Source organism: Anomaloglossus baeobatrachus, chromosome 3, assembly GCF_048569485.1.
Source record: "Anomaloglossus baeobatrachus isolate aAnoBae1 chromosome 3, aAnoBae1.hap1, whole genome shotgun sequence".
Lineage (NCBI taxonomy): Eukaryota > Metazoa > Chordata > Amphibia > Anura > Aromobatidae > Anomaloglossus > Anomaloglossus baeobatrachus.
The window spans coordinates 16,838,941-16,864,073 of NC_134355.1; the positions used below are offsets into that span (position 1 = coordinate 16,838,941).

At 44.5% G+C, this 25,133-nt stretch overlaps 1 protein-coding gene across 1 annotated transcript in view; it reads left to right on the plus strand.

Annotated features, from left to right (window-relative positions):
• Positions 1 to 25,133, plus strand: part of LOC142295902 (uncharacterized) — a 69,024-nt gene that overhangs the window by 9,885 nt on the left and 34,006 nt on the right. Inside the window, exon 3 of the mRNA XM_075339018.1 lies at positions 8,606 to 10,377. Within this exon, the coding sequence (XP_075195133.1) occupies positions 8,606 to 10,377 (1,772 nt within the window). The remainder of the gene's footprint in view (positions 1 to 8,605; positions 10,378 to 25,133) is intronic.

Sequence of the window (25,133 nt, forward strand, 5' to 3'; positions counted from 1 at the left end):
CAGCGGGCTTGGCGAGGATTCAGACGCTGAGCGGTTTGTAAGTACGTCAGATTCTTATGGTTTGTATAGACCTGGAAAGGATGTTTCGCTCCTGCCAGCAAGTGACGCCACTCCTCCAAGGCTAATCTCAAGGCGAGCAGTTCCCTATCCCCAATGGTATAGTTTCTCTCTGCTGGTGAAAAGGTTTTCGCAAAGAAGAAACACGGCCTTTTTCTACCTGCACCGTTCTTTTGATACAAGACCGCACCAGCACCCACTGAAGAGGCATCAACCTCTAAGAGGAAGGGCTTACTCTCATCGGGTCTTTGAAGAACGGGAGCAGTTGAAAAGTGTCTTTTTACTGCCTCAAAAGCCTGAGATGTCTCAGTAGACCAGGCTTTGGGATTAGCACCTTTCTTAGTCAAGGCCACCAAAGGGGCCACCAAAGTAGAAAAATGGGGTATGAACTGCCTGTAATAATTTATGAATCCTAAGAAGCGTTGCACCGCCTTCAAGGAATGAGGTTCGGACCATTGCAGGACAGCAGAGAGCTTCGCAGGATCCATAGCCAGGCCCTCTTGTGAGATAATGTAACCCAAAAAAGGCAATGAGGACTGCTCGAATACACATTTCTCGAGTTTAGCAAACAATGAGTGCTCCCTTAAACGGGAAAGGACACGAACGACATCCTGACGATGAGTCTCCAGATCAGGAGAAAAAATCAGGATGTCGTCCAGATACACCACTACTGAGGATAACAGTAAATCCCTGAACACATCGTTTACGAAGTCCTGAAATACTGCGGGTGCATTACATAACCCAAAAGGCATGACGAGGTATTCATAGTGACCGTCTCGGGTGTTAAAAGCGGTCTTCCATTCGTCACCCTTTCGAATTCGTACCAAGTTATACGCACCCCGCAGATCCAACTTTGTAAAAACTTGAGCTCCTCTCAATCTGTCAAAGAGCTCCGAAATTAAAGGTAATGGGTATTTGTTCTTTATTGTGATTGCGTTGAGACCCCTGTAATCTATGCAGGGACGCAAATCACCCTCTTTCTTCCGAACAAAGAAAAACCCAGCTCCCGCGGGAGAGACAGACTTACGAATGAACCCCTTCTCTAAACTCTCTCTTATATAGGTCGACATGGCCTCCGACTCAGGTATCGACAGGGGGTAAACCCTGCCTTTAGGTGGAACCGAACCTGGGATAAGGTCTATGGCACAGTCATACGGCCTATGAGGTGGAAGAACCTCAGCACCCTGTTTGGAGAACACGTCAGCGAAATCCAGATAGGGTGTAGGTATGGGAGAGAGATCAGTAGATGCAACCGCAATGACCTTAGGTGGTAAGGGAAGACATCGGGACTGACATTTCGAACCCCAACTAATAATGCTGTCAGACTCCCAGTCAATGTGAGGAGCATGAGTCCGAAGCCATGGGAGACCCAGAAGGATGTCGTCTATACCCTCAGGCAAAACAAGAAAAGAAATCTCCTCTATGTGACCCTGAGACAGGGAAAGGCGCAAGGGAACTGTCCTCAATGTAATGGAGTCAGACAACATAGTTCCATTAACAACACGGACAGGAATAGGCGCCTCTAACATGATAGAGGGAATATTGTGTCCCTTTACAAATCCTGAGGACACAAAAGTCCCGTCAGCTCCGGAATCCACAAAAGCCATAATAGGCCATGTATTCTCAGATAACGAGAGCTGACCTGGGATACAACACTTAGAGGGTGCAGAAGACGTCTCTAGTAACCCCCCTCTAATGGTTACTAGGCCAGGGAGTTTCCCTGACGACTAGGACACTTGTTGGCATAGTGCCCAGCCTGACGACATACGTAACATATAGGAGGACCAGACTTGCGTAGTCTGGAAGACGTATGACCTAACTCCATAGGAGTGGGAGATGTTTCAGATGCTGAGGAAGATGGTAGTGGACCCTCAACAACTGGAATAGCCCGATGCTTAGGGCGTGAGGAAGAGACCTCGAGTCTACGTTCCTTATGGCGTACATCGATCCTCGTTGCTACTGTGATCAAGTCCTCCAGAGAAGCAGGGACCTCACGAGTAGCAAGAGCATCCTTGACATAGCCTGCCAACCCTCTCCAGAAGATAGGAATCAACACCTTCTCTGGCCAATCTAGTTCTGCCACCAGAGTTCTAAAAGCAATGGCATAAGAACTAGTGGATAACGAACCCTGAGATAGATCTAACAGTCTCAGGGCCGCATCATGGGTAACCTGCGGACCCATGAATACCGCCTTAAGAGCATCAAGAAAGTCTTGATGTCTCAGAGTAACCACATCAGAGAGCTCCCATAGGGGAGTCGCCCATTCTAAGGCTTTGTCCTGAAGTAAGGAGATGATAAAGCCTACTCTGGACCTCTCCGTAGAGAAGCGAGAAGAGTTGACCTCTAGGTGTATCTGACTCTGACTAATGAAACCACGACATGATCTGGCATCGCCAGAATATCTGTTTGGCAGAGCAAGTCGAGGATCATGTGCAGATGTCACCATGGTCTGAGGTTTATCCTCTATACTCTTGAGCCGTGACTCAAGTACTTGTATGTAACGGTGTAACTGCTGATATTCTGCCATAACTGCCAGACCCTTGGCTCAGTCCTAATGTTACGGGGGGCTGTCTGATAACCTAAAGGAGTATCAGACAGTCAGGGTCCACCGTGCAAAGACTCTGCTGCAGACTATGGCAGAGTGCAATACCTCTGTTAACTCACAGAAGGATATAATAAGTAAGTAAAGCAATTCCTCCCTTACTTGGAGGGTGTGTGGAATGATCTCTGTTAATAATCACAGAGACAAAGGCAATGTGTGCGAAATGGCACCTACCTAGGTCCGCTCTTCTAGTGGTGCAAAAGAGACGAACAGCAGCGTAAGCCGCACAAAGCTCCTACCTGCGTTCGCTCCACTAGTGTGCGAGGACACGAACCACTAGATATGGCACCTGCCTAGGTCCGCTCTTCTAGTGGAGCAAAAGAGACGAACAGCAGCGTAAGCCGCACAAAGCTCCTACCTCTGTTCGCTCCCCTAGTGTGCGAGGATACGAACAACTGCCAGACGCAGTATAAGGAACGTTACCCTAGCGGCAACGTCCACCTACGAGTCGAACCACAAGGCCCAGCCAGACCATGTGGCTCAGGCACCTGCCTATGTCCGCTCCCCTAAGAGGTAAGGATACGGACAGCAGCTGAGGCTGTAAGGTATAAGAACGCTACCCTGCCGGTAGCGCTCACCTAGCATAGACAGAGGAATGCCTAGAGGAACGCGCACAGAGCGTCTACTCTTATGCATGAACCAAGAGGACTGAGCGCCATGCGGCGTGTGTCAGGGTCTTATATAGACTCTGTGCCTCATCCAAGATGGAGGACACCAGAGCCAATCCGCTGCCAGAACGACAGGAGTGACGTCATGCTGGCCTATCACCGAGCAAGGCATCACAAGCACATGACCAGCGACCAATCGGCATAGAAGGTGTCAGAGACATGTGACCTCGTGTCAGCGATGATGTCACCCGCACATGTGCAATGGCTCCAAGATAGGACTTAGTCTCCGGCGCTCGCACATGTGCAGTAGCAAGAAATCTGGACTTAGTCTCCAGCGCTCGCACATGTGCAGTAGTAAGAAATCTGGACTTAGTCTCCAGTGCTCGCAGCAACCGTAACAGAGTCCAATATGTCAGTATACATACACATCCATGCCTAATTCTGTTATAAAGCATACGTTTCCATGTTCTTATCAACTAACAACACTAATCATATCACGCCTCTTAGTATGATCCCATTACTCTTCATTATTGACAGGCCTGTGTTCTGGTTCTTGTATTACCTCACTATATTCACTACTAGCTGCAGTACCCGGCGTTGCCCGGGATAGTAACTGTCTCTCTCCCAGTTTATGTCTGTCTGTCTGTGTCTGTCTCCCTGTCTGTGGGGAGATAAGGTATGCACACCAGTGACTATGGAAGGGGAATACATGAAATGCAGAAACTGCTGTGTGAATACTGACTTGAAAAATCCAATAGCTATATGTAAGAGTGAAAATGTGAAAAATGGAACCTGCATTACTGCCATGAACATATGAATCAAGAGAAATTTAGCTACCGAATTGATCAATGCAATAGAGCCCCAACACTACGCCAAAGTATTTCTCTACGTTGGGGTCCCTAGCTTGTGTGTGTCCTCTCATGCAGTTACAAAACGTACCGTGTATGGGAAGCTGAGACCCAGGCTATTTATGCGTATGATATGGATTGGCAATAGGTGTGGTTGGGGAAGGTTCACAAACGAAAAAATACTAACAAATAGGAATAACGTTTGGAACACCATTCTAAGTCCGAACTGGGTGCAAAAACCTAAAAAAACATCACTATGGGGAGATAAGGTATGCACACCAGTGACTATGTAAGGGGAATACATGGAATAGCAGAAACTGCTGTGTGAATACTGACTTGAAAAATCTTTTGCTTTGGCGTAGTGTTGGGGCTCTATTGCATTGATCAATTCAGTAGCTAAATTTCTCTTGATTCATATGTTCATGGCAGTAATGCAGATTCCATTTTTCACATTTTCACTCTTGCATATAGCTATTGGATTTTTCAAGTCAGTATTCACACAGCAGTTTCTGCTATTTCATGTATTCCCCTTCTGTTACGGGGGAACCGGCAGATTAGGACCAGGGGGTATATATCCTAATCGCCAGTCGGGGCCCACCGTGCTCCAGATGACAAAGGAGCTGCTGGCACCTGAGGGTTAGGCGGAGACTATAGAGCTGGATGGCTCTGAGATAACCCAGGAACTCTGGGAACCGGTCACGTGTGTTGGGACACGTCAGACCGGACGACAACCCGATTAGCGTTTTGGTGCACCTAGCGCTACACCAACCACGTGTGCAGGAAACACGTCAGGCCGGGTGGTAACCAGATAGCGCTGACCGGAAGACCGCCACGAAAGCGCCCTGTCGGCCACGTGTGTAGGACACGTCAGGCCGAGCGGTCCTCCAATTAGCGTTTCTGGCCACCTCTCGACTGGCCACGTGTGTGTAGGACACGTCAGGCCAGATAGGTACACCAGTAGCGTTGACCGGGAAGCCGAGGAAAATAAGGAACACCCTGTTAACTCCACAGGGGTCCTGGAGTACGCTGTCCGTGCGCGTAGGGGGCACAACCGGACAGGTGGCGCAGCAGGTGCGTTGTCCGTGTGCGTAGGGGGCACAATCGGACAGGTGGCGCAGCAGGTGCGTTGTCCGTGTGCGTAGGGGGCACAATCAGACAGGTGGCGCAGCAGGTGCGTTGTCCGTGTGCGTAGGGGACACAATCGGACAGGAAGCACAACAGCCGCAGCCCAGTTAACGCCACTGGGCTGCTATAGCAAGACTGGAACGGCAGGAGGGAAGCACGGCGCCTGACCCTGATGTGCCGAGCCACGAATCTTGGCGTGACAGGCACCGTTCGCCTAACCCTACCTACCGCTTCCCAACATAGGCTTATGCCGCAATGAGGCTATAACATGGAGGTGTGCTCTGACTGAGCAAAAGTGAAGACTGCGCACCTCCATGTTGTCTCCAGCCCCTTTTATAACCTGGGTCCGCCCCAAACCCAGGGTGGAACCACCAAGGTCCAATAGCAGAGTGCCATGTCATCAGTGACGTCACATGCGACCTATCAGGAACCGCCACGTCATTGATGACCTCATGGCAGCCACGCCCCAAACACTTCACCAGTCATCGTCTGACGACCAATACTGAGGTGCCAGATCATAGGGGCGGGCCTCTGCGAGCCAGTCCGGAGTTGCCACGTCATCAGGACACCTGACACCCTCTGCCCTATCAGGGCCTGCCACCTCACGGACATGCTCAGTGAGGTCCTTACCGGACCTAGCCTCTGATGCACTAAGTGCCTGAGCATGCTCAGTAGCCTGAGCCACAGGCTTAGAAAGCAGACTATCAGTTTGAGCATGCTCAGTAGCCTGAACTGAGGACTTAGTCTCAGACATAACACAAACAGGCTGAGCATGCTCACAAGGCAAAACACCGGGCTTAAACTCTGGCTGGGGTAAATCGGCGCACGCATGCGCACTAGCCGCCTCTCCACACTTAGACGTGGTGGAAGGAACAGTTAACTGGACCACCCGAGGCACGGCCAAGAACGGCAGCCGGCATCTGGGCGCAACAGGAACCGCAGCAGGCTGCTTGCGGCTATGGCGGCGCCGGTTCGTAACACCTTCCATAGTCACTGGTGTGCATACCTTATCTCCCCATAGTGATGTTTTTTTAGGTTTTTGCACCCAGTTCAGACTTAGAATGGTGTTCCAAACGTTATTCCTTATTTGTCTCCCTGTCTGTGTCTGTCTCTGTTTGTCTCTTTCCATGTCTCTCTCTGTCTGTCTCTATCCATGTCTGTCTGTCTGTGTCTATTTCTCTCTGTCTCTGTATCAGTCTCTGTGTTTGTCTATCTCTATCTCTGTGTCTGTCTGTCTCTCTTTCCCAGTCTGTCGATTTCTCCGTCTCATCTCGTTCCCCGTCTGTCTGCCTTTGTCTGTCTCCTTGACTGTCTGTCTGTCTCTTTCTGTCTATTTCCCTGTCTTCTTTCCCTGTCTGTGTCTCTGTCTATCTCTTTCTCTGTCTTCTTTCCTTGTTTGTCTATATCTTTCCCTGTCTGCCTCCTACCCTGTCTGTGCCTATGTCTGTCTGTGTCTTTCTGTCTCTCTCTATCCGTCTCCCTACCGACATCTTATTACCTCACACAGCTTCTTTATACTAACAATTTATTTTGTTCCTATAGCAACCAATCACAGCTGCTTTTAATAACCTGTAGCTCGCAGCTCTGTTGACTTTAATGGAGGCAGGTTTTTTGGAGAGTAACTATAAAGCGCAGGGGTTACATTTTCCCGTCAAAACATAGTCTATGATGTTCCCTGAGTCACATAAGGTGTCTGTGCAAAATTTCGTGATTGTAAATGCGACGGTGCGGATTCCTTTAGAGGACATACATACACACACACACATACATACACTTAGCTTTATATATTAGATTTTCTACCATATAATACTACATATTTAGTCTCCTAGCCCTGAGGGTGTTTCAATTATGGCTTTTCTATCATTTTGCTAAATGACACTGAGGTCATTTTATGGTTTCATTCTGGGGAGAACTTTCATTTTTGCATCTCATTTGCTGCAAAACTCGTCTGCCTAAACTGTACCAGGGTCTGCAGACAACATGGCTGCAAGATGGCTGCTCAATGCAATAGGGCTGAGCACCATTTTCTAACAACGATCACATACAATGAAAGTTGTTCTCTAAGCTGTCTTCCTCTTGCCATTGCATAGACTTAAGCCTGCTTTACATGTTACGATTCTGCATACAATATCGTATGTGATCGTAACCGCCCCCATCGTATGTGCGGCACGTTCAATTTTGTTGAATGTGCCGCACAAACGATGAATCCCCGTCACACGCACTTACCCGTCCATACGACCTCGATGTGGGTGGCGAACATCCACTTCCTGGAGTGGGAGGGACGTTCGGCGTTACATCGACGTCACGCGGCAGCCGGCCAATAGAAGCGGAGGGGTGGAGCTGAGCGGGACGAAAACATCCCGCCCACCTCCTTCCTTTCGCATTACCAGCCGGGAGCCGCAGGACGCAGGTAAGATCTGTTCATCGTTCCCAGGGTGTCACACACTGCGATACGCGCTACCCCAGGTACGATGAACAATCTGACGTTCAATTCATGAGGAATGAACGACGTGCGTGCGATGAACGTTTTACCGTTCAAGCGCAATCGCACGTAGCTGTCACACACTGCAATGTACCTTACGATGCCGGATGTGCGTCACTTACGACGTGACCCCGCCGACACATTGTAAGATACATTGCAGAGTGTATGCGGGCTTTACTTGTGAGGTGTTAAGGTTCCCCTTGTTTTACCTTTAATTCTTGTTAAATGACATAGACTTTTCAGCAGGAAGATTCGAAGGTTGCAAATCCCAGAAATGTCACAGATTAGCAGCAATAACCCTGATTCTGTAGAAGCATTGTCAAAATCATTTCCAGCGTTGCGTTCAGTATGTGTCGGGTCAGTAGGTTGGGAAGAAGCACACTTAATAGCCGAGGATCAGAGCCAGAAACGTAACAATATGTACAAGAGAAACCATGAAAAGGACGAGGCAGGAAAACAAGTCAAGATTAGGAGCTACACGGTTGAGAATAATAACATAGGAACTAATAAAGTAATACAGAAGAAGCATGGCGCGATGATACTGCTTAAAATAAGTCACCGGAGCTGACGTCATTCTGTTGTTCAGTTGAAGCCATTAAGATTTGTTTTGCAGATACTTGACTATAGGAAACAAGGAACAAATGTAGTAAATTCTTCAGCTCTTTGTCATGAAAACGTCCTATCATGTATTATTGCTTCTTGTGCTGGTACATCAGGTAATCTTCTTGGCCCCTTAGTCTCCCTCTTTTATACAGGTTTATCCACAATTTTGTTTTTATTCTCTAGATCATATAATTTCTGTCTAAATTGTACATTATTCTATTTTTCAAGATATTTTTTAAAGAATGGCCATTATTTTGATTGAGTAAATGTTTTTTTCTAGGTGAAGACTGTACGAGAGACTCCCACAGACATCTCCCTTTATCTCCGTATCTTGAAGTAGAAGATAACTATTCCACACAAAGTAATTCAGAAACTCTAAATGTCCCTGTAGTCCTTCACAGCAGCCACATATTCACTGATACTACTAGTCACAAAAATCAATCACCGACTGGCAATCAAACAACTGGACATAACGAGGACGAAATACTCAAAATGAGGAATTATTTTAACAAGAACGCTAATCTTCATTTGAATGAGCAAATTCACAGAAAGGAAAGCTTATCTGCATATTCAGAATGTGGGAAATCTTTTTCCAAAGAAATCGATTTTGTTAGACATCAGAAAACTCACACAGGAGAGAAATCATTTTCATCTTTGGTAGATTTAAATTACATTATGCCTAAAGGTTCTCCTGAAAGCCATCAAAGTAGCCACACAGAAGAGAAGCTATTTTCATGTCCTGAATGTGGAAAATGTTTTAGTAAGCAATCGAGACTAACAAAACATCTTAGAAGTCACACAGGGGAGAGGCCATTTTCATGTTCAGAATGTGGGGGGTGTTTTACTCAGAAATCAAGTCTCAAAGACCATCTCAAAATTCACACAGGAGAGAAGCCGTATTCATGTTCCGAATGTGGGAGATGTTTTTACAAAAAGTCGGATGTTATTAAACACCAGAGAACTCACACAGGGGAGAAACCGTTTTTATGTCCTGAATGTGGGAAATGTTTTACTCAGAATTCAGGCCTTTTGAAACATTTAAGAATTCATACAGGGAAAAAGCCTTATATATGTCCTGAATGTGGAAAATGTTTTAGTCAGAAATCAAGTCTTTTGGAACATGTCAGAAGTCACATAGAAGAGACAACATTTTCATGTTCACAATGTGGAAAATGTTTTACTGAGAAATCAAGTCTTGTAGAGCATCTAAAACTTCATAAAGAAGAAAAAACATTTTCATGTTCAGAATGTGGGAAATGTTTTAGGCACAAATCAAGTCTTGCAAACCATTTAAATATTCACACAGGGGAGACACCATTTTCATGTTCAGAATGTGGGAAGTGTTTTAAGAGGAAATCGAATCTCATTGATCACTTAAGAAATCACAGAGGGGAGAAGCCATTTTCATGTTCAGAATGTGGGAAATGTTTTACTCATAAATCAAATCTAGGGAAGCATCTAATAAGTCACTCTGAAGTGAAGCCATTTTCATGTCTTGAATGTGGGAAATGTTTTAGTCAGAAATCAACTCTTGGTGAACACCTAAAAATTCACACAGGAGAAAAGCCATTTTCTTGCTCAGAATGTGAAAAATGTTTTAGCTTAAAGTCAACTCTCATTGAACATGTAAGAACTCACACAGGAGAGAAGCCATATTCATGTTCAGAATGTGGGAAATGTTTCACCCATAAATCAGGTTTTTTTCATCATTTGAGAACTCATACAGAGGAGAAGCCATTTTCATGCCTTGAATGTGGGAAATGTTTTCGTAAGAAATCAAATCTTGTAGAACATCAAATTGTTCACTTAGCAGAGAAGCCATTTTCATGTTCAGAATGTAGTAAATGTTTTACCCAGAAGTCAAGTCTTTTAGGACATCAAAGAACTCACACAGGGGAGAAGCCATTTTCATGTTCAGAATGTAGCAAATGTTTTAGTCAGAAATCAAATCTGTTGGGGCATCTAAGAAGTCACACAGGAGAGAAGCCATTTTCATGTTCAGAATGTAGCAAATGTTTTAGCCAGAAATCAAGTCTTGTGAAGCATCTAAAAGTTCACACAGGGTAGAAACCATTTTTATGTCAGAATATAGTGTTTCAGTAAGGAAGGAGTTATTGTCTTCAGGCCTGGAAAATCTTGAAGGTTGTGGTAGATTTCATGAAAACTGCTAGAACAAAGAAACCAATGTGGGTGTGAGTAAACTGGGAAGACACAGACTGTCTTTTACCTATTATGCAGCTCTAAATTCTGCTATTTGTTATCATGTAAGAAACACCTACAGATATTCGTGTAACATCTATATTCTCACTGGCCGAAAACTTAATCCCAGAACTTTTCAATGGGAGTTATGGCTGCTCTCAAAGGTTTAAGCTACTACTGGGATTCCCAGAACACTTGAGAACTGAAAAAGGGGATGTTATCTGAGATGGAAGAGACACAAAAATACACATTTTTTTTTCTCTCCTTGTCCAGGAATACTTTCCCCAGTGAGAAAAGGTTTTGGGAGGAAAAGCGTGTCTTAGAATTTGAAAAATACAGTATGTCATGTGACTTTTTAATAACATGTAGTTTTTTGGAACTATATACACAATATATTTTTCTTTTTCATATATATACACATGGGTGCTTTTATGTTAACGAGAGTTGTGTCTCTCATTTATTATAAATATGTTCTAAATTGACTTGATACTCATCACCTGATGAAGGAGGCAGTGGCCTCTGAAACGTGTTGTGTGGAATAGTATGGAATAAATCACTGATTTTTAACTTTAGCCTCCCTGCTTTCAGTGCCCGTTAATACCCCATTTTTTACTCAAATGATCACATTATAGCTCCTTGTCCTTTGACAAGGTAGCGGTAGATGAAGCAGTTAGCGGTGAGGTATCCAGCACTTACTCCTACATAGGATCGGCTGTGTCTTCAGCTGAACTCACAGGGAGCACGGTAAACGGGAGCAGCCACTCTGACTGAGGGATAGGTGGGAACCCGGCTGACTGATCGCAGGTCTAACACTGAGGTTGTGTGAGGGGGTGCACGACCTTGTCCGGTGAGTATAGTCTGTGCAGGGCCTTACCTGGCCCTTTGCTACATATAACTAGCAGAGCTCCTTTCTTTTCTCCTCATATTTATGTGAGCTGTGAGAGCGGTGAATAAGAGCACACAGAGGTGACGCGCCGGATACTATTTGCACTGGTTGAACACTGGAGTTGTGTGAGGGTGGACAACCCATTTGGTGAGTATGGTCCATACAGGGCCCTACGTTATGAACTGTGAATATCTTTAACAGGAGCACTCCTCTTTTTATATATATATATATATATAAGCTCTAGGACTTGAGCACCTCATCTCCATTTGACGCTTTACATTGAAATGTTTTTTTTCTCTTGGTACTGAAATGGTTAATGACATTTTTCCCGCTAGCTGCTTTTCCAGCTGCGCAAGTAAGCCACAGCTGCTCTGTAGCCACGCCCCTTTGTGTTTAAGTAGTTAGGTTTCCCAGCAATCTTTGCTGTTTATAAAAATTCATTTGTATTCTGGCTGCCTTGGTGAAAGGACCTGTGAAGGAGAGTTCCAGAAGCCTGACTTTATCCTTTCTTTGCTGTCTCCCCTGTTTGTCTTAGCTTTCCTTGTGTCATCATAGAGAGAGGGGAGCCAGCACGATCTGAAAATGGCATGCATCATATAAAAAGTGCAAATTCACAGATTTATTCCAACTGTACTGTAATATAAATGAGATTTTTAGCAAATAATTGATCAATTCTTTGAGCCACCCCTGCCAACGTCACGGCAAATCTCAATAGGGGGGTCCTACTCTATATTCTGTATTTCATGTGCCATGCCGCCTCCTAGATAAAGTTAAAAGCAGAACCATAATGGAGCACACATACCTGTAACCTGTATTTTTCTTTTTTTGTGTCATCATAGTGCAGTGGTGGGGCTAGCGTCTCCCACCTGCCAACGCACTAGCCAGGGAAACTGCAGGATTTCTCGGGGTCTCAGGCTCCTGCTTGGGGACAGTTACGGAGAGTGTATAGGGCCTGGCTAGGAGAGTAGGGACAGCTGCGGGTGAGGATAGGAGGTGCACCATCTATTTCTGTCCCTAGAACTAGGGCCCACTGTTCCCCCTTACTTTTTGTATTGTTTTGTATTTTTGTTGTGCGTCAGACATCTGTTGGTCTGAACGCGCCCGCCACGTGTAAAAGCGTGACAGCGAGTGAGTGAGATAATTTAATCCCTAGAAAAGCACAGAATGCCCTCCAGAAATTAGAAATTGAGTACCATTATCACTGACAATGTCGAACGGGACTCCATGGAGTCTGACAATCTCACGTATGAATACCTGAGCTACAGTCTTAGCAGAAGAAGGTAAAGATCTGTAATGAAATCCATGGAAATATCCATCCAAGGTTTGCTAGGTACACTTAAAGACAGCAGGCACCCAGACGGACAAGAGTGTGATGGCTTAAAAAGTGTACAGGTGGTACAAGTAGACACATAAGAGACCACATCCCTCTGGATTTTGAGCCACCAAAAATGACGCAACAGGAGATCCAGTGTGACTTTCACCCCAGAGTGACCAGCCAGGATAGAGTCATGATGCTCTTCCAATACCTTAAGTCGAAGGTTCATGGGCACAAAAGACTTGTTAGCTGGAACCCCAGATGGTGCCTCAGCAGTCTCAGATTCAACCTGTGTATTGAGTGCCAACACCACTTCTCTTTTCTGCAGGATGGGCACTGGTTCCTCATAAGATTCCCCACCTGGAGAATTCCTGGACAATGCATCTGCTTTAGTGTTTTTGGAACCAGGACAGTAGGTAACGAAAAAATTAAGCCTGTTAAAAAATAACGACCACCAAGCTTGTCTCTGAGAAAGATGGTTTGCTGTCTCGATAAAGTAGATTTTTATGATCCGTAATGACAGTGTTAAGGTGAATGGACCCTTCCAAAAAGTGTTGCCATTCTTCAAATGCCAAGCTGATGGCGAGTAATTCCCTATTACCAATGTCATAAATTCATTCAGCCAGCAACAATTTTTTAGAAAGCACATGGACGAAGTTTATCAACTGACAGTCACTGAGACAAAACAGCCCCCACCCCCACCTCAGAAGCGTCAACCTCCCTAGTAAAGGGAAGGGACACATCGGGCTCCATCAGTACATCTGCTGACGGAAAGCATTTTTTCAGACAGTCAAACGCGAGTAATGCACTCTCAAACCAGTCAGAAAAGTCTGTACCTTTTATATCAGCAGGGGTCTAGCTATAGCAGAAATTTTTTTTAATAAATGTTCTGTAATAGTGTGCAAAACCCAAGAACTTTTGCAGCGCCTTGAGATTTTCGGGACGGTTTCATTTTAGAAAGGCCTGTAGTTCCATTGTAAACCGAGGCGGAAATAATGTAACCCGAATATCCAGGGCTGTGGCGTAGGAGTCGTGGAGCCGGTGTCCATTTTGGTGGAGTTGGAATATAATGCACCAACTCTGACTCCTAAAATATATAATAAATTGGGCACAGTGGTTCAATGTAGTATGTGATGAATGTTTTTTCAGAACAATTTCGGAATGATATGATATGTCTGTTCTATTACTGATCAAAGGATCTAGGCTTTTAGTTGAGATGAATCTGTGCTGCACTTTATGTATGTGATAATTAGGGAAGCTCATCCTCTACAGATAAGGGTAAAAACACGCCTGGAAGGCGGGAACTCATCTCAGAACTGCAATAACTGGTTCTTGCTATTGTAACTAACAATGATACAAAACATAAGTACAATTACACTGATGAATGAGAATAATGAAGGTGAACAGCAGGTAGAAGAAAACTTCAGATTCAGTATGTTTAAGATGGAGCCACAGTCCTGTTCCTGTAACCGAGGAACAAACATATATTACCATAGAACAGCAAAATGATACTTTAGAATCAGTCATCACATGCGCTGTGTTGTGCACATGCTGCAGCTGGCAATAAGAGATAGTCTGCAAGAGGGACATGCTGGAACTCTGGTAAAGTGAGAAAATTGGTTATTGCCACCAGAACCCCTAAGATTGATTCCATCTTGAAGAGACGTGCTGGAAAAGGGGCAATTGTCAATCAAGCCATTTGGTGAGGCAGCACTTTTTTAATGATTGAGTGATTGCTTGAGCTTAAACACTTTTTTTGTAGACATGGCTAACCCTCAGGTAACTCTAAATGAAGGTCAATAGAGACAGGTGCCTGAATTGAAGGAATTGCTTCATCACACATATAAAGTGACTAAAAAATTACAAGTTGAAGATTTAACTCCCGGCATTTTCAGAAAGGAGTGGAAGTGTGCCACCCCCGTGGAAGCAGCCGAGCTGCTTGGATCTGGGTTTGCTGTGGCTCGAAGTTATCCGGACCCAGGGTCATGCGGCAACTCAAATGAAAGGGGAGTATGTACAGGGGAATTTAGATATAGTTTGTGATGCCACCAGTGGTGTACGGTAATTGGGAGTACCGCCGCTGCCGTTGGGAGTACCCAGGGTGATGAAGTGGGGCAGCAAGATGTTGTAGCCCTCCACGGGTAGGGGGGATGCCCTGGGACTCTGTGTGGGATGCCGTGGGATGCAGGGGTCACTCTCGTACTCACTCAGTCCATAAGCAGACGCTGACAACTGCGTAAACCAATTCTCTGGTTACCGCTGCTGCTGAAGGGAGCTCGTCCGGGTCCCGTCCCCTATAGTGTTGCCTGGTGATCCGTGACCTGCCTCCTGGCACTAAGTTTAACTTCAACGGGGTGACCTAGTAGTCTGAAACTTGCCGGGCCCCACTTCCCACTGTGGCTAAGTGTAGGAGCTTGCTCTCAGGGCTCACGCTTGGGATTTTCTGGATTGTTTTGGATTGAAAAGTCCTATCCCCCTCGTTGCGCTAATGCCCCGATTCTGGAGCGGGTGGGAACAGATCATAAAGGCTCCGTTCTCCTCAGGTGAATTGTCAGGTTGCCTGAAACTACTCCCCGACCTAGGGATCGTGTACCCCGTCGTGCCTTCAGTCCCGGACTGGTGACAGTGCTAGGCTGCCGGCTGTCCTCCTCGACAGGTCCAGGCCCCTTGCCACATTCCCCTGTGACTGGGGGTCCGACTCCTCTAGGTCCAGACTACCGTCTGCAACCTTGACAACTTCTCTTGGGAGCCACCGCTCCCGACCTCCTCTCACCCTCTTCACTCTCTGACTGACTACTCTTCACTGACTACACTCCTCACCTCCCCTCCCCTCCCTGACCCCCCAGGTGGGCAACTCTATTCCACTCGAGCTGTACACTGGTGTGCCTGGTGGGTGTGGTGCAGGGTGTATCTAGGATTTGATTTGCTGTTGGAGGCAACACTATTTAGACAGGGACCCAGAACCATGAGGGACTTGGAATACTGCACGGAAAGGTATTTTGTGCAGTACCCTGTGATGACCTGATAGTCCAGGGGCGTCACAGAAGAACTTCATGTTATGCCTGTCCCAAAGAGAAGGTTTAATCGCAGATAGCATCACTGCTTCAATGAAATGGAGAGAGACACTGCTATTAGAAGATACAATTCTTCTGGCAGCTGTGTATGTGGAGCCACTACATCTTATATTGCTGGATGATCAACAGCTTACTAAAGGAAAAGAAGCGCTGACAAAGGTAGCAGATAGGGTGAGTGAGCTACAGAACAGCCAAGAGCAAAAGTTGTGTCATCTAGGGCTACTGCTACTGAATCTTCAGCCTTACCAGATGAGGAGTTGTGTCATCCAGTGCTACTGCTGCTGTATCTTCAGCCTCATCAGATGAGGAGTTTAGTTTTGAAAAGTATTTGGATGACACGAGGCAGCAAAGCGTTGCCGAAGGGAAAAAGATTCCACTCCCATAGCAAACAGATTGACCATATTTGAGCAACATTATTCCCTTGCTCTCATAGAAGTAGAAGAGTTCAACCGTTCATCAAAACTGACTGCATGAGGCAATTCCTTTGTACCCAGAGATTGTTAGAGATGTTGCCGATGTGGTCACCACTTTGCCACCAACCCGAGTAACTGTAGAGATGATGTTCTCCGGCCTTCAATAATGAGGTCAGAGATTTGAGGTCATCTATGAAGGAGGATCTGATGGAGGCAATACTATTTCTCAGAACAAATTCATAGACTGCACAAATGTTATTCAGTATGTTTTGGTTGGAAACTTCTTTCCCCACTTACTGCAGTGTATTGTATATTTATAATTTATTAAAGTTTTTTGTGTTTTAAACTTGTATTCCAATAAATATATGTTATGTTCTATCTAAATAGCTTGATTATTGCATCATAATAATGATTAAAAGCCGGATGTTAGCATTTTACTACAGTAAATTTTTCACTTAAACATGAGCCATGTATGAGGGAGTCGGAGTTGTGGCATCAGAGTCAGGGAAATTGAGGAGTTGGAGGTTTGGCTAAGGCTAGTTTCGCACTTGCGTTGAACGGCATACGTTGCATTGCATTGTGTGACGGATGCAACGGATGCTGCAAAACAACGGAATCCGTTTTGATTTTTTTTTTTTACAGTTTACTGGCGGCAGACTATTGTGAACGATCAGCTGATCGCTCACAGTAGCTGGCCGCCGGGTGATCAGCTTATCGCTCCCAGCAGCCAGTCGCCGGGTGATCAGCTGTTCGCTCCCAACAGCCGGTCGCCGGGTGATCAGCCGTTCGCTTACAGCAGCCGGCCGCCGGGTGATCAGCTGATTGCTCCCAGCAGCCGGCCACCGGGTGATCAGCTGATCGCTCCCAGCAGCCGGTTGCTGGGTGATCAGCTGATGGCTCGGCCACCGAGAATGTGTGCGGGGGGCGGAGTGCGGAGTGGGTGGAGCTGACCGGGGCCATGGCGCTGAGGACATGTGAGTGTGTGTGAGTGCCCGCGTGTGTGTGTATGTATGTATGTGTGTGTGTGTGTGTGTATATACATGCGGAATGGAGTGCGGGAGGGGGCGGAGCCAAGCGGCGAAGTGTCGGGCCCCCTGCACACGTAGCCATGGTAAATATCGGGTGTAACTAGGCAAAGCACTTTGCTTGGTTACCCGATATTTACCTTCGTTACGGGTGCAGGGAGCCAGAGAGAGCATGCGCAGTGAAATCCTAAGGATTCCGCTGCTCAAAAAAACGTTACATGCTGCGTTCCTCCCGCTGGGCGGAAGCAACGGAGCGTCGCCCAGCGGAAGCAACGCAGATCCTTTTGGCACAATCCGTCATCCATACAAGTCTATGGGAAACAGCGGAATCCGTTAACGGATTCCGCTGTTTTCCAAAAGGGCGGATTGTGAAGGAAGGAAAACAACGCAAGTGTGAAAGTAGCCTTACCGATTCCACAGCCCTGCCATAAACGGCAGTTCCTGAGCAGAGAACACACATTTCTCAAGCTTAGCGTACAGCTTGTTAGCCCTGAGTATCTACAACACCTGTTGGGAACGTATCCCATGTGTGACCTGAGATCTAGAGAATAAATGAGAATATCATCCAGGTACAGTCCGGCTCTTCATTATTGGCACCCATGAAGTGTCAGTACATAATGTGGAATATCTCCTGAAAATAAATCAAGTGAAACAGCTTTTCTGTATCGAGCACTCGTGTTAAATACAAAAGAGCAAATGATAAACAACAATATAAAACAAAAAACAATGGGAGGGAAAAATAGAAAAACCTAAATCTGCGGTGACGCTAGTATTGATCCCTTTACATTACATTATTACGGAAACACATTTTGACTCGCTTGTGGTAAATCACAGATGATAATCACTTTAGATAAATTGTCGGTAACCATGGGGCATGAATTAGCCAATGCTGAAAACTTCAGTGTGTTGCCACATGGTCGGCCCTGTTCCTTTATCACAATAGTGAAGACAAAGGAGCTGTCTGAGGATATCAAAACGGCTATTATTCGCCAACCCAAGACTTAAAAAAGATATACGATCATCACCAAAAACCTTGGTAACTCATTTTCAACAGTGCGCAATGTTATTAAGAAGTTTCCAAGCATGGAACCATCAAGAACGAAGAATGAGGAAAATTGAAAAGAGATGTCTTCAAAGGTTGGTGCAAATGGTGTAAAAAACACCATGTCAAACATCCAAAGACATGAAGACCAACCTGGAACAGTCTGGCGACATGGTTTCAACAAGTACCATACTCATTTAACCAAGCAGAACTTTATGGGCGAAGGCCAAGGAAGAAATTATTGCTGAAGAAAAAATATAAAAAAGGAACAACTAGTCTTTGCCAAAGAGTACATTGACAAACCACAATCCTTCTGGGAAATTATTCTGTGGACAGATGAAACAAAATTTGGCAATGCAAATCAACAGTTTGTTTATAGACAGTGTGATGAAGCTTATAAGGAAAAGAACACCCTAACAACAGTTAAGCATGGTGGAGGATCCATAATGCTGTGGGTTTGCTTTGCTGCGTCTGGTACTGGAGGACTTGCCTGTATCACAGGAAACAAAAAATCAGAGAATTATCAAGAGATTTTAGAGTGAAATGTCCTACCCAGTGTAAGAAAACTTGGTTTGAGTTGAAGATCATGGGTCTTCAAGCAAAACAGTGATGTAAAGCATACATCCAAGAGTACACAGGCTGAAAAAGAAAATATGAACTAATTTAAAATGGCCAGGAATGACTCCTGACCTCAATATCATTGAAAATCTTTGAGGTGATTTGAAATTGCCATTGGAAAAAAAAAAAACGGTAAACAATAAAGAGCTTGAACAAACTGCAGAGGAAGAGTGGGAGAAAATACCAGTGGAGAAGAGCAAGAAGCTTAGAGATGGCTACAAGAAACGAGGTCGTCATCAATACCAAATGGTGTGCAACCAAGTATTAATTAGGGGGGCAACCAAGTATTAATTAGGGGGGCAACCAAGTATTAATTAGGGGGGCAACCAAGTATTAATTAGGGGTCTTTATTGCTGCATATGCTGTTTATTTGGCTTCTTTGAAATTGCAGCATGTAAGGTGACAATCTTTTATTGTTGTATTACTTTTGGACACTAATTAAAAAGTCCTTTGGTACATTTCCATTTATTCCTAATGATATTGTACAGTCCATGAAAAAAATGAAAGGGTGCCAATAATGGTGAGCAGCACTGTATGTGATAACAAACTTTCCCAACAGATGAGCAAATGCATCATTAACAAAATGTTGAAATACTGCAGGCGTGTTGATTAAACCACATTAAAAGATTTTCAAAGTGAGCCTCAGGTGTATTACAATGAAGGAAATAATTATTTGATCCCTTGCTGATTGTGTAAGTTTGCCCACTGACAAAGACATGAACAGTCTATAATTTTAAGGGTAGGATAATTTTAACAGTGAGAGATAGAATATCCAAAATAAAATCCAGAAAATCACATTGTATAAATTATTTGCATTTTTCAGAGAGAAATAAGTATTTGACCCCCTACCAACCGTTAAGAGTTCTGGCTCCTACAGACACTTAGACGCTCCTAATCCCCTCGTTACCTGCATTACAGACAGCTCTTACATTGTCCCCTGTATGAAAGCCTCCTGTTCACAGACTCAATTAATCAGTCAAACTCTAACCTCTACAACCTGGGCGACCACAGAGCTTTCTAAGGATGTCAGGGACAAGATCATAGACCTGCACGAGGCTGGAATGGGCTACAAAACCATAAGTAAGACACTGGGGGAAAAGGAGAAACTGCTGGTGCAATAGTAAGAAAATGGAAGAAATACAAAATGAGTGTCAATCGACATTGATCTGGGGCTCCATGCAAAATCTCACCTCGTGGGGTATCCAGGATGATGAGGAAGGTGAGAGATCAGCCTAAAACTACATAGGGGGAACTTGTTACTGATCTTAAGGCAGCTGGGACCACTGTCACCAAGAAAACCATTGGTAACACATTACGCTGTAATGCCTTAAAATCCTGCAGTGCCCGCAAAGTCCCACTGTTCAAGAAGGTCCATGTGCAGCTGGCCTGTCTGAAGAAGGTCCATGTGCAGCCGGCCCCTCTGAAGAAGGCCCATGTGCAGCCGGCTCATCTGACATTTGCCAATGAACACCTGGATGATTCTGAGAGTGATTGGGAGAAGGTGCTGTGGTCAGATGAGACAAAAATTGAACTCTTTGGCCTGAACTCAACTTGGGGGAAGAAAAATGCTGCCTATGACCCAAAGAACACCATCCCCACTGTCAAACATGGAGGTGGAAACATTCTTTTTTGGGGTGTTTCTCTTCTAAGGGCACAGGACTACTTAATCGCATCAATGGGACAATGGATGGAGCCATGTACTGTAAAATACTGAGTGACAACCTCCTTCACTCCATCAGGACATTAAAAATGGGTCGTAGCTGGGTGTTCCAGCACAACATGACCCAAAACATACAGCCAAGGCAACAAAGGAGTGGCTCAACAAGAAGTACATTAAGGTCATGGAGTGGCCTGGCCAGTGTCCAGATCTTAATCCCATAGAAAACTTATGGAGGAGCTGAAGCTCCAAGTCACCAAGCGACAGCCTCAAACCCTTAACACTGTAATTTAGAGAAGATCTGCAAAGAGGAGTGGAGCAAAATTCCTCCTGACATCAAACCTCATCATCAACTACAAAAATGTCTGACTGCTGGGCGGCCACCAAGTATTAAGTCTTGTTTGCCAGAGGGATCCAATACTTATTTCTCTCTGCAAAATGCAAATAAATTTATATACTTTATACAATGTGATTTACTGGATTTTATTTTTGATATTTTATCTGTGTTAAAATTAACCTACTCATAAAATTATAAACTGTTAATGCCTTTGTTAGTGGGCAAACTTACAAAATCAGCAAGGGATCAAATACTTATTTCCTTCACTGTATATAATTACATCTTTTGGCTCAATATGTTTAATTTTCCTATCTACATAATGAAATTCCACATTATATCTGGGGTCATTTCTGGACTGGGCGTGCCTTGTTACCCGGGTTTGCGGTATATGCCCTAAAGAACATATCATTATGTGTATATAAAGTGATTCATTTTATATGGTTACTTCCTATGATTTGCCTTTTGGACTGGGTGAGCTGAGATTTTTCTTTATTGAACATGTGTGTGAGTGCATGTATGGATGGCTGTGTACACACCTGTGTGTTTATCTGTAGGTGCAAGAGAAAAAGGTTTTTTTCAGCTCACCCAAACGTAAATCAAACCGGCTCCAAGATTTCAGGGCGGTGCAAGGACATAAACTCCGTGTCCAGGAGTGCAGAGCAACAAGGTGTGGAAAGTCCTTTCCTGTTCCAGCAACACGTCCGAAATTGATAAAGATTAAAAGTTCATTTTATTGAAACATTTTGTAAAACTAATATACGTTAGAAGGATATCCAGACATTAAAACCAGAACGTCTTAGGCTAGTTTCACACTTGCGTTGGACGGGATCCGTAGCATTGCGTTGTGTGACGCATGCAACGGATGCGTTGCATATAGTGGCACAACGCAATGCTACGGATCGTACAAAATAACGCAATCCGTTATAGGTTTTTTCCTTGACTTTACACATCTGGGCATGCGCAGGTGTGTAAAGACGGATGCGTTAACGGAATCCGTCAAATGACGCATTCTAACGGAATCCGCCACCATAGGCGTCCATTATAAAAACAACGGACGCCTAACGGATTCCTGCAGGTTGCGTTTTTTTGACACTCTGCCAAGCGCAGAAAAACGCTACATGCAGCGTTCCATCCGCCCGACGCAGCGTCAAAAAAACGACGCTGCGTCGTCCAGCGGATGCAATGCAGACACTTGCGTTACAGTGCGTCGTCCATACAAGTCTATGGAGAATAGCGCAGTGCATTAACGGACTGCGCTATTCTCCATAGTGACGGATTGCGCTGAACGCAAGTGTGAAACTAGCCTAACGCGTTTTAGGCCAGTGTGGCCCTTAGTCATAGACATGCATTATCCATATGAAACACATAATATATAGAGAAAACCTTCAACCGCTTTCAGAGAAAACACACAGGTTCACTAGATTAGATGGGAGGGCAAGTGGATCTCAAAGACAATTTAACCCATTGCAGCACGCATAAAATATATCATTGGATTTATAAATGAAGCACGCATATATATATATATATATATATATATATATAATGGATAATAGATAAATTAAAAAAAAAAAGTATTCAATACCTTCAATATATATGCATGAGACCGCTTCTGATGTTCATTCCAGTTGCCATGCAAGTTTTATAGGTCAAAATGCACCTAGCCTCTCTATCCCGCAGCATGTGAATGCGGGCACCACCTCTCCTCGGGCACGGAATCTGTTCTATGGCATTTACCTTAAAGGAACTAACATCTCCATCATGATTATACAGAAAATGTTGTGACGCCCCTGACAAATTTCTAGAAGTGGGATTAGAAATATCGTATAAATGTTCCCCTATGCGTCTTCTTAAAGTGCGGCTTGTGGAGCCCACATACTGCTTGCGGCATTTCTCGCAGGTGATAACATAAACGCAGTGGTCTGAACCGCAGTTTATGAAAGAATTAATTTTAGAACGTTTACCAGTAGTGGAACTAACACTCTCCTTGATATTATACATATGGGAACATGTTCCACATTGTTTTTTACCGCACTTAAAGGAGCCACACGTGGGTAACCAATTTTTTACTGAACTACATGCAGGTTTCACCAAATATGCATCACTAGGGGAGATCAAACTGCCAATTGTGGGGGCACGTCTAGAGACAAATCGGCAACCTTTATCCAGTATATTTTTGAGAGTTTTGTCTACAGATAAAATGGGCAGATATTTACGCACAATTCTAGTAATCTTTTGGAAGCTACTGTTATACTGAGTGGAGAAGACAGGAACATTAGACTGCTCTGTCTCCACCACAGAGCTTTTTGGCTTTAAATAATGTGCTCTAGACTCCAAATTTACTTTATTCTTGGACCTATTCATTACTGTTCCACCATACCCTCTATTGTGCAGCCTGTTGTCAATGATATCACACTCCCTGTTGTAGGCTATCTCTGTGCTACAGGATCTCCTAGCCCTAATGTATTCCCCGATTATTTGTAGGTGTACACACCTACAAATAATAGGGGAATACACATTTGCACACATTTTTGCACACATTTGCACATACTTCGTGTACGTTATTTTTGTTTTTCTCCCTTTGTTTACTTTCGACCTTTTGTCTTTTATTATTATTTTATTATCCATTGTATTGTCTTAAATGTTTTTGATGCTTGGTATTCTGTGTTGTGTGGACCGAGCACCTTCACACGCTTTCTTTACTATTTTTTAGTATTAATCACACATTTTACATATATATATATATATATATATATATATATATATATATATATATCGCTCTTTTTGCAGCATATTGCCTGTATCGCTCTTTGTGCAGCATATTGCCTGTTTCGCTCTTTTTGCAGCATATTGCCTGTATCGCTCTTTTTGCAGCATATTGCATGTATCGCTCTTTGTGCAGCATATTGCCTGTATCGCTCTTTGTGCAGCATATTGCCTGTATCGCTCTTTTTGCAGCATATATCCTGTATCGCTCTTTTTGCAGCATATTGCTTGTATCGCTCTTTGTGCAGCACATTGCCTGTATCACTCTTTTTGCAGCACATTGCCTGTATCGCTCTTTTTGCACCATATTGCCTGTATCGCTCTTTTTGCAGCATATTGCCTGTATCGCTCTTTTTGCAGCATATTGCTTGTATCGCTCTTTGTGCAGCACATTGCCGGTATCACTCTTTTTGCAGCACATTGCCTGTATCGCACTTTTTGCAGCACATTGCCTGTATCGCTTTTTGCAGCACATTGCCTGTATCGCTCTCTTTTTGCAGCATAAAGAAGTCTTCTTCTTTAAATCCTCGAGAAGTCAGAGCGGGGGATCCAAATCGCTCTTTTTGCAGCACATTGCCTGTATCGCTCTTTTTGCAGCACATTGCCTGTATCGCTCTTTTTGCAGCACATTGCCCATATCGCTCTTTTTGCAGCACATTGCCTGTATCGCTCTTTTTGCAGCACATTGCCTGTATCGCTCTTTGTGCAGCATATTGCCTGTTTCGCTCTTTTTGCAGCATATTGCCTGTATCGCTCTTTTTGCAGCATATTGCATGTATCGCTCTTTGTGCAGCATATTGCCTGTATCGCTCTTTGTGCAGCATATTGCCTGTATCGCTCTTTTTGCAGCATATATCCTGTATCGCTCTTTTTGCAGCATATTGCTTGTATCGCTCTTTGTGCAGCACATTGCCTGTATCACTCTTTTTGCAGCACATTGCCTGTATCGCTCTTTTTGCACCATATTGCCTGTATCGCTCTTTTTGCAGCATATTGCCTGTATCGCTCTTTTTGCAGCATATTGCTTGTATCGCTCTTTGTGCAGCACATTGCCTGTATCACTCTTTTTGCAGCACATTGCCTGTATCGCTCTTTTTGCAGCACATTGCCTGTATCGCTTTTTGCAGCACATTGCCTGTATCGCTCTCTTTTTGCAGCATAAAGAAGTCTTCTTCTTTAAATCCTCGAGAAGTCAGAGCGGGGGATCCAAATCGCTCTTTTTGCAGCACATTGCCTGTATCGCTCTTTTTGCAGCACATTGCCTGTATCGCTCTTTTTGCAGCACATTGCCCGTATCGCTCTTTTTGCAGCACATTGCCTGTATCGCTCTTTTTGCAGCACATTGCCTGTATCGCTCTTTTTGCAGCACATTGCCTGTATCGCTCTTTTTGCAGCATATTACCTGTATCGCTCTTTTTGCAGCATATATCCTGTATCGCTCTTTTTGCAGCACATTGCCTGGATCGCTCTTTTTGCAGC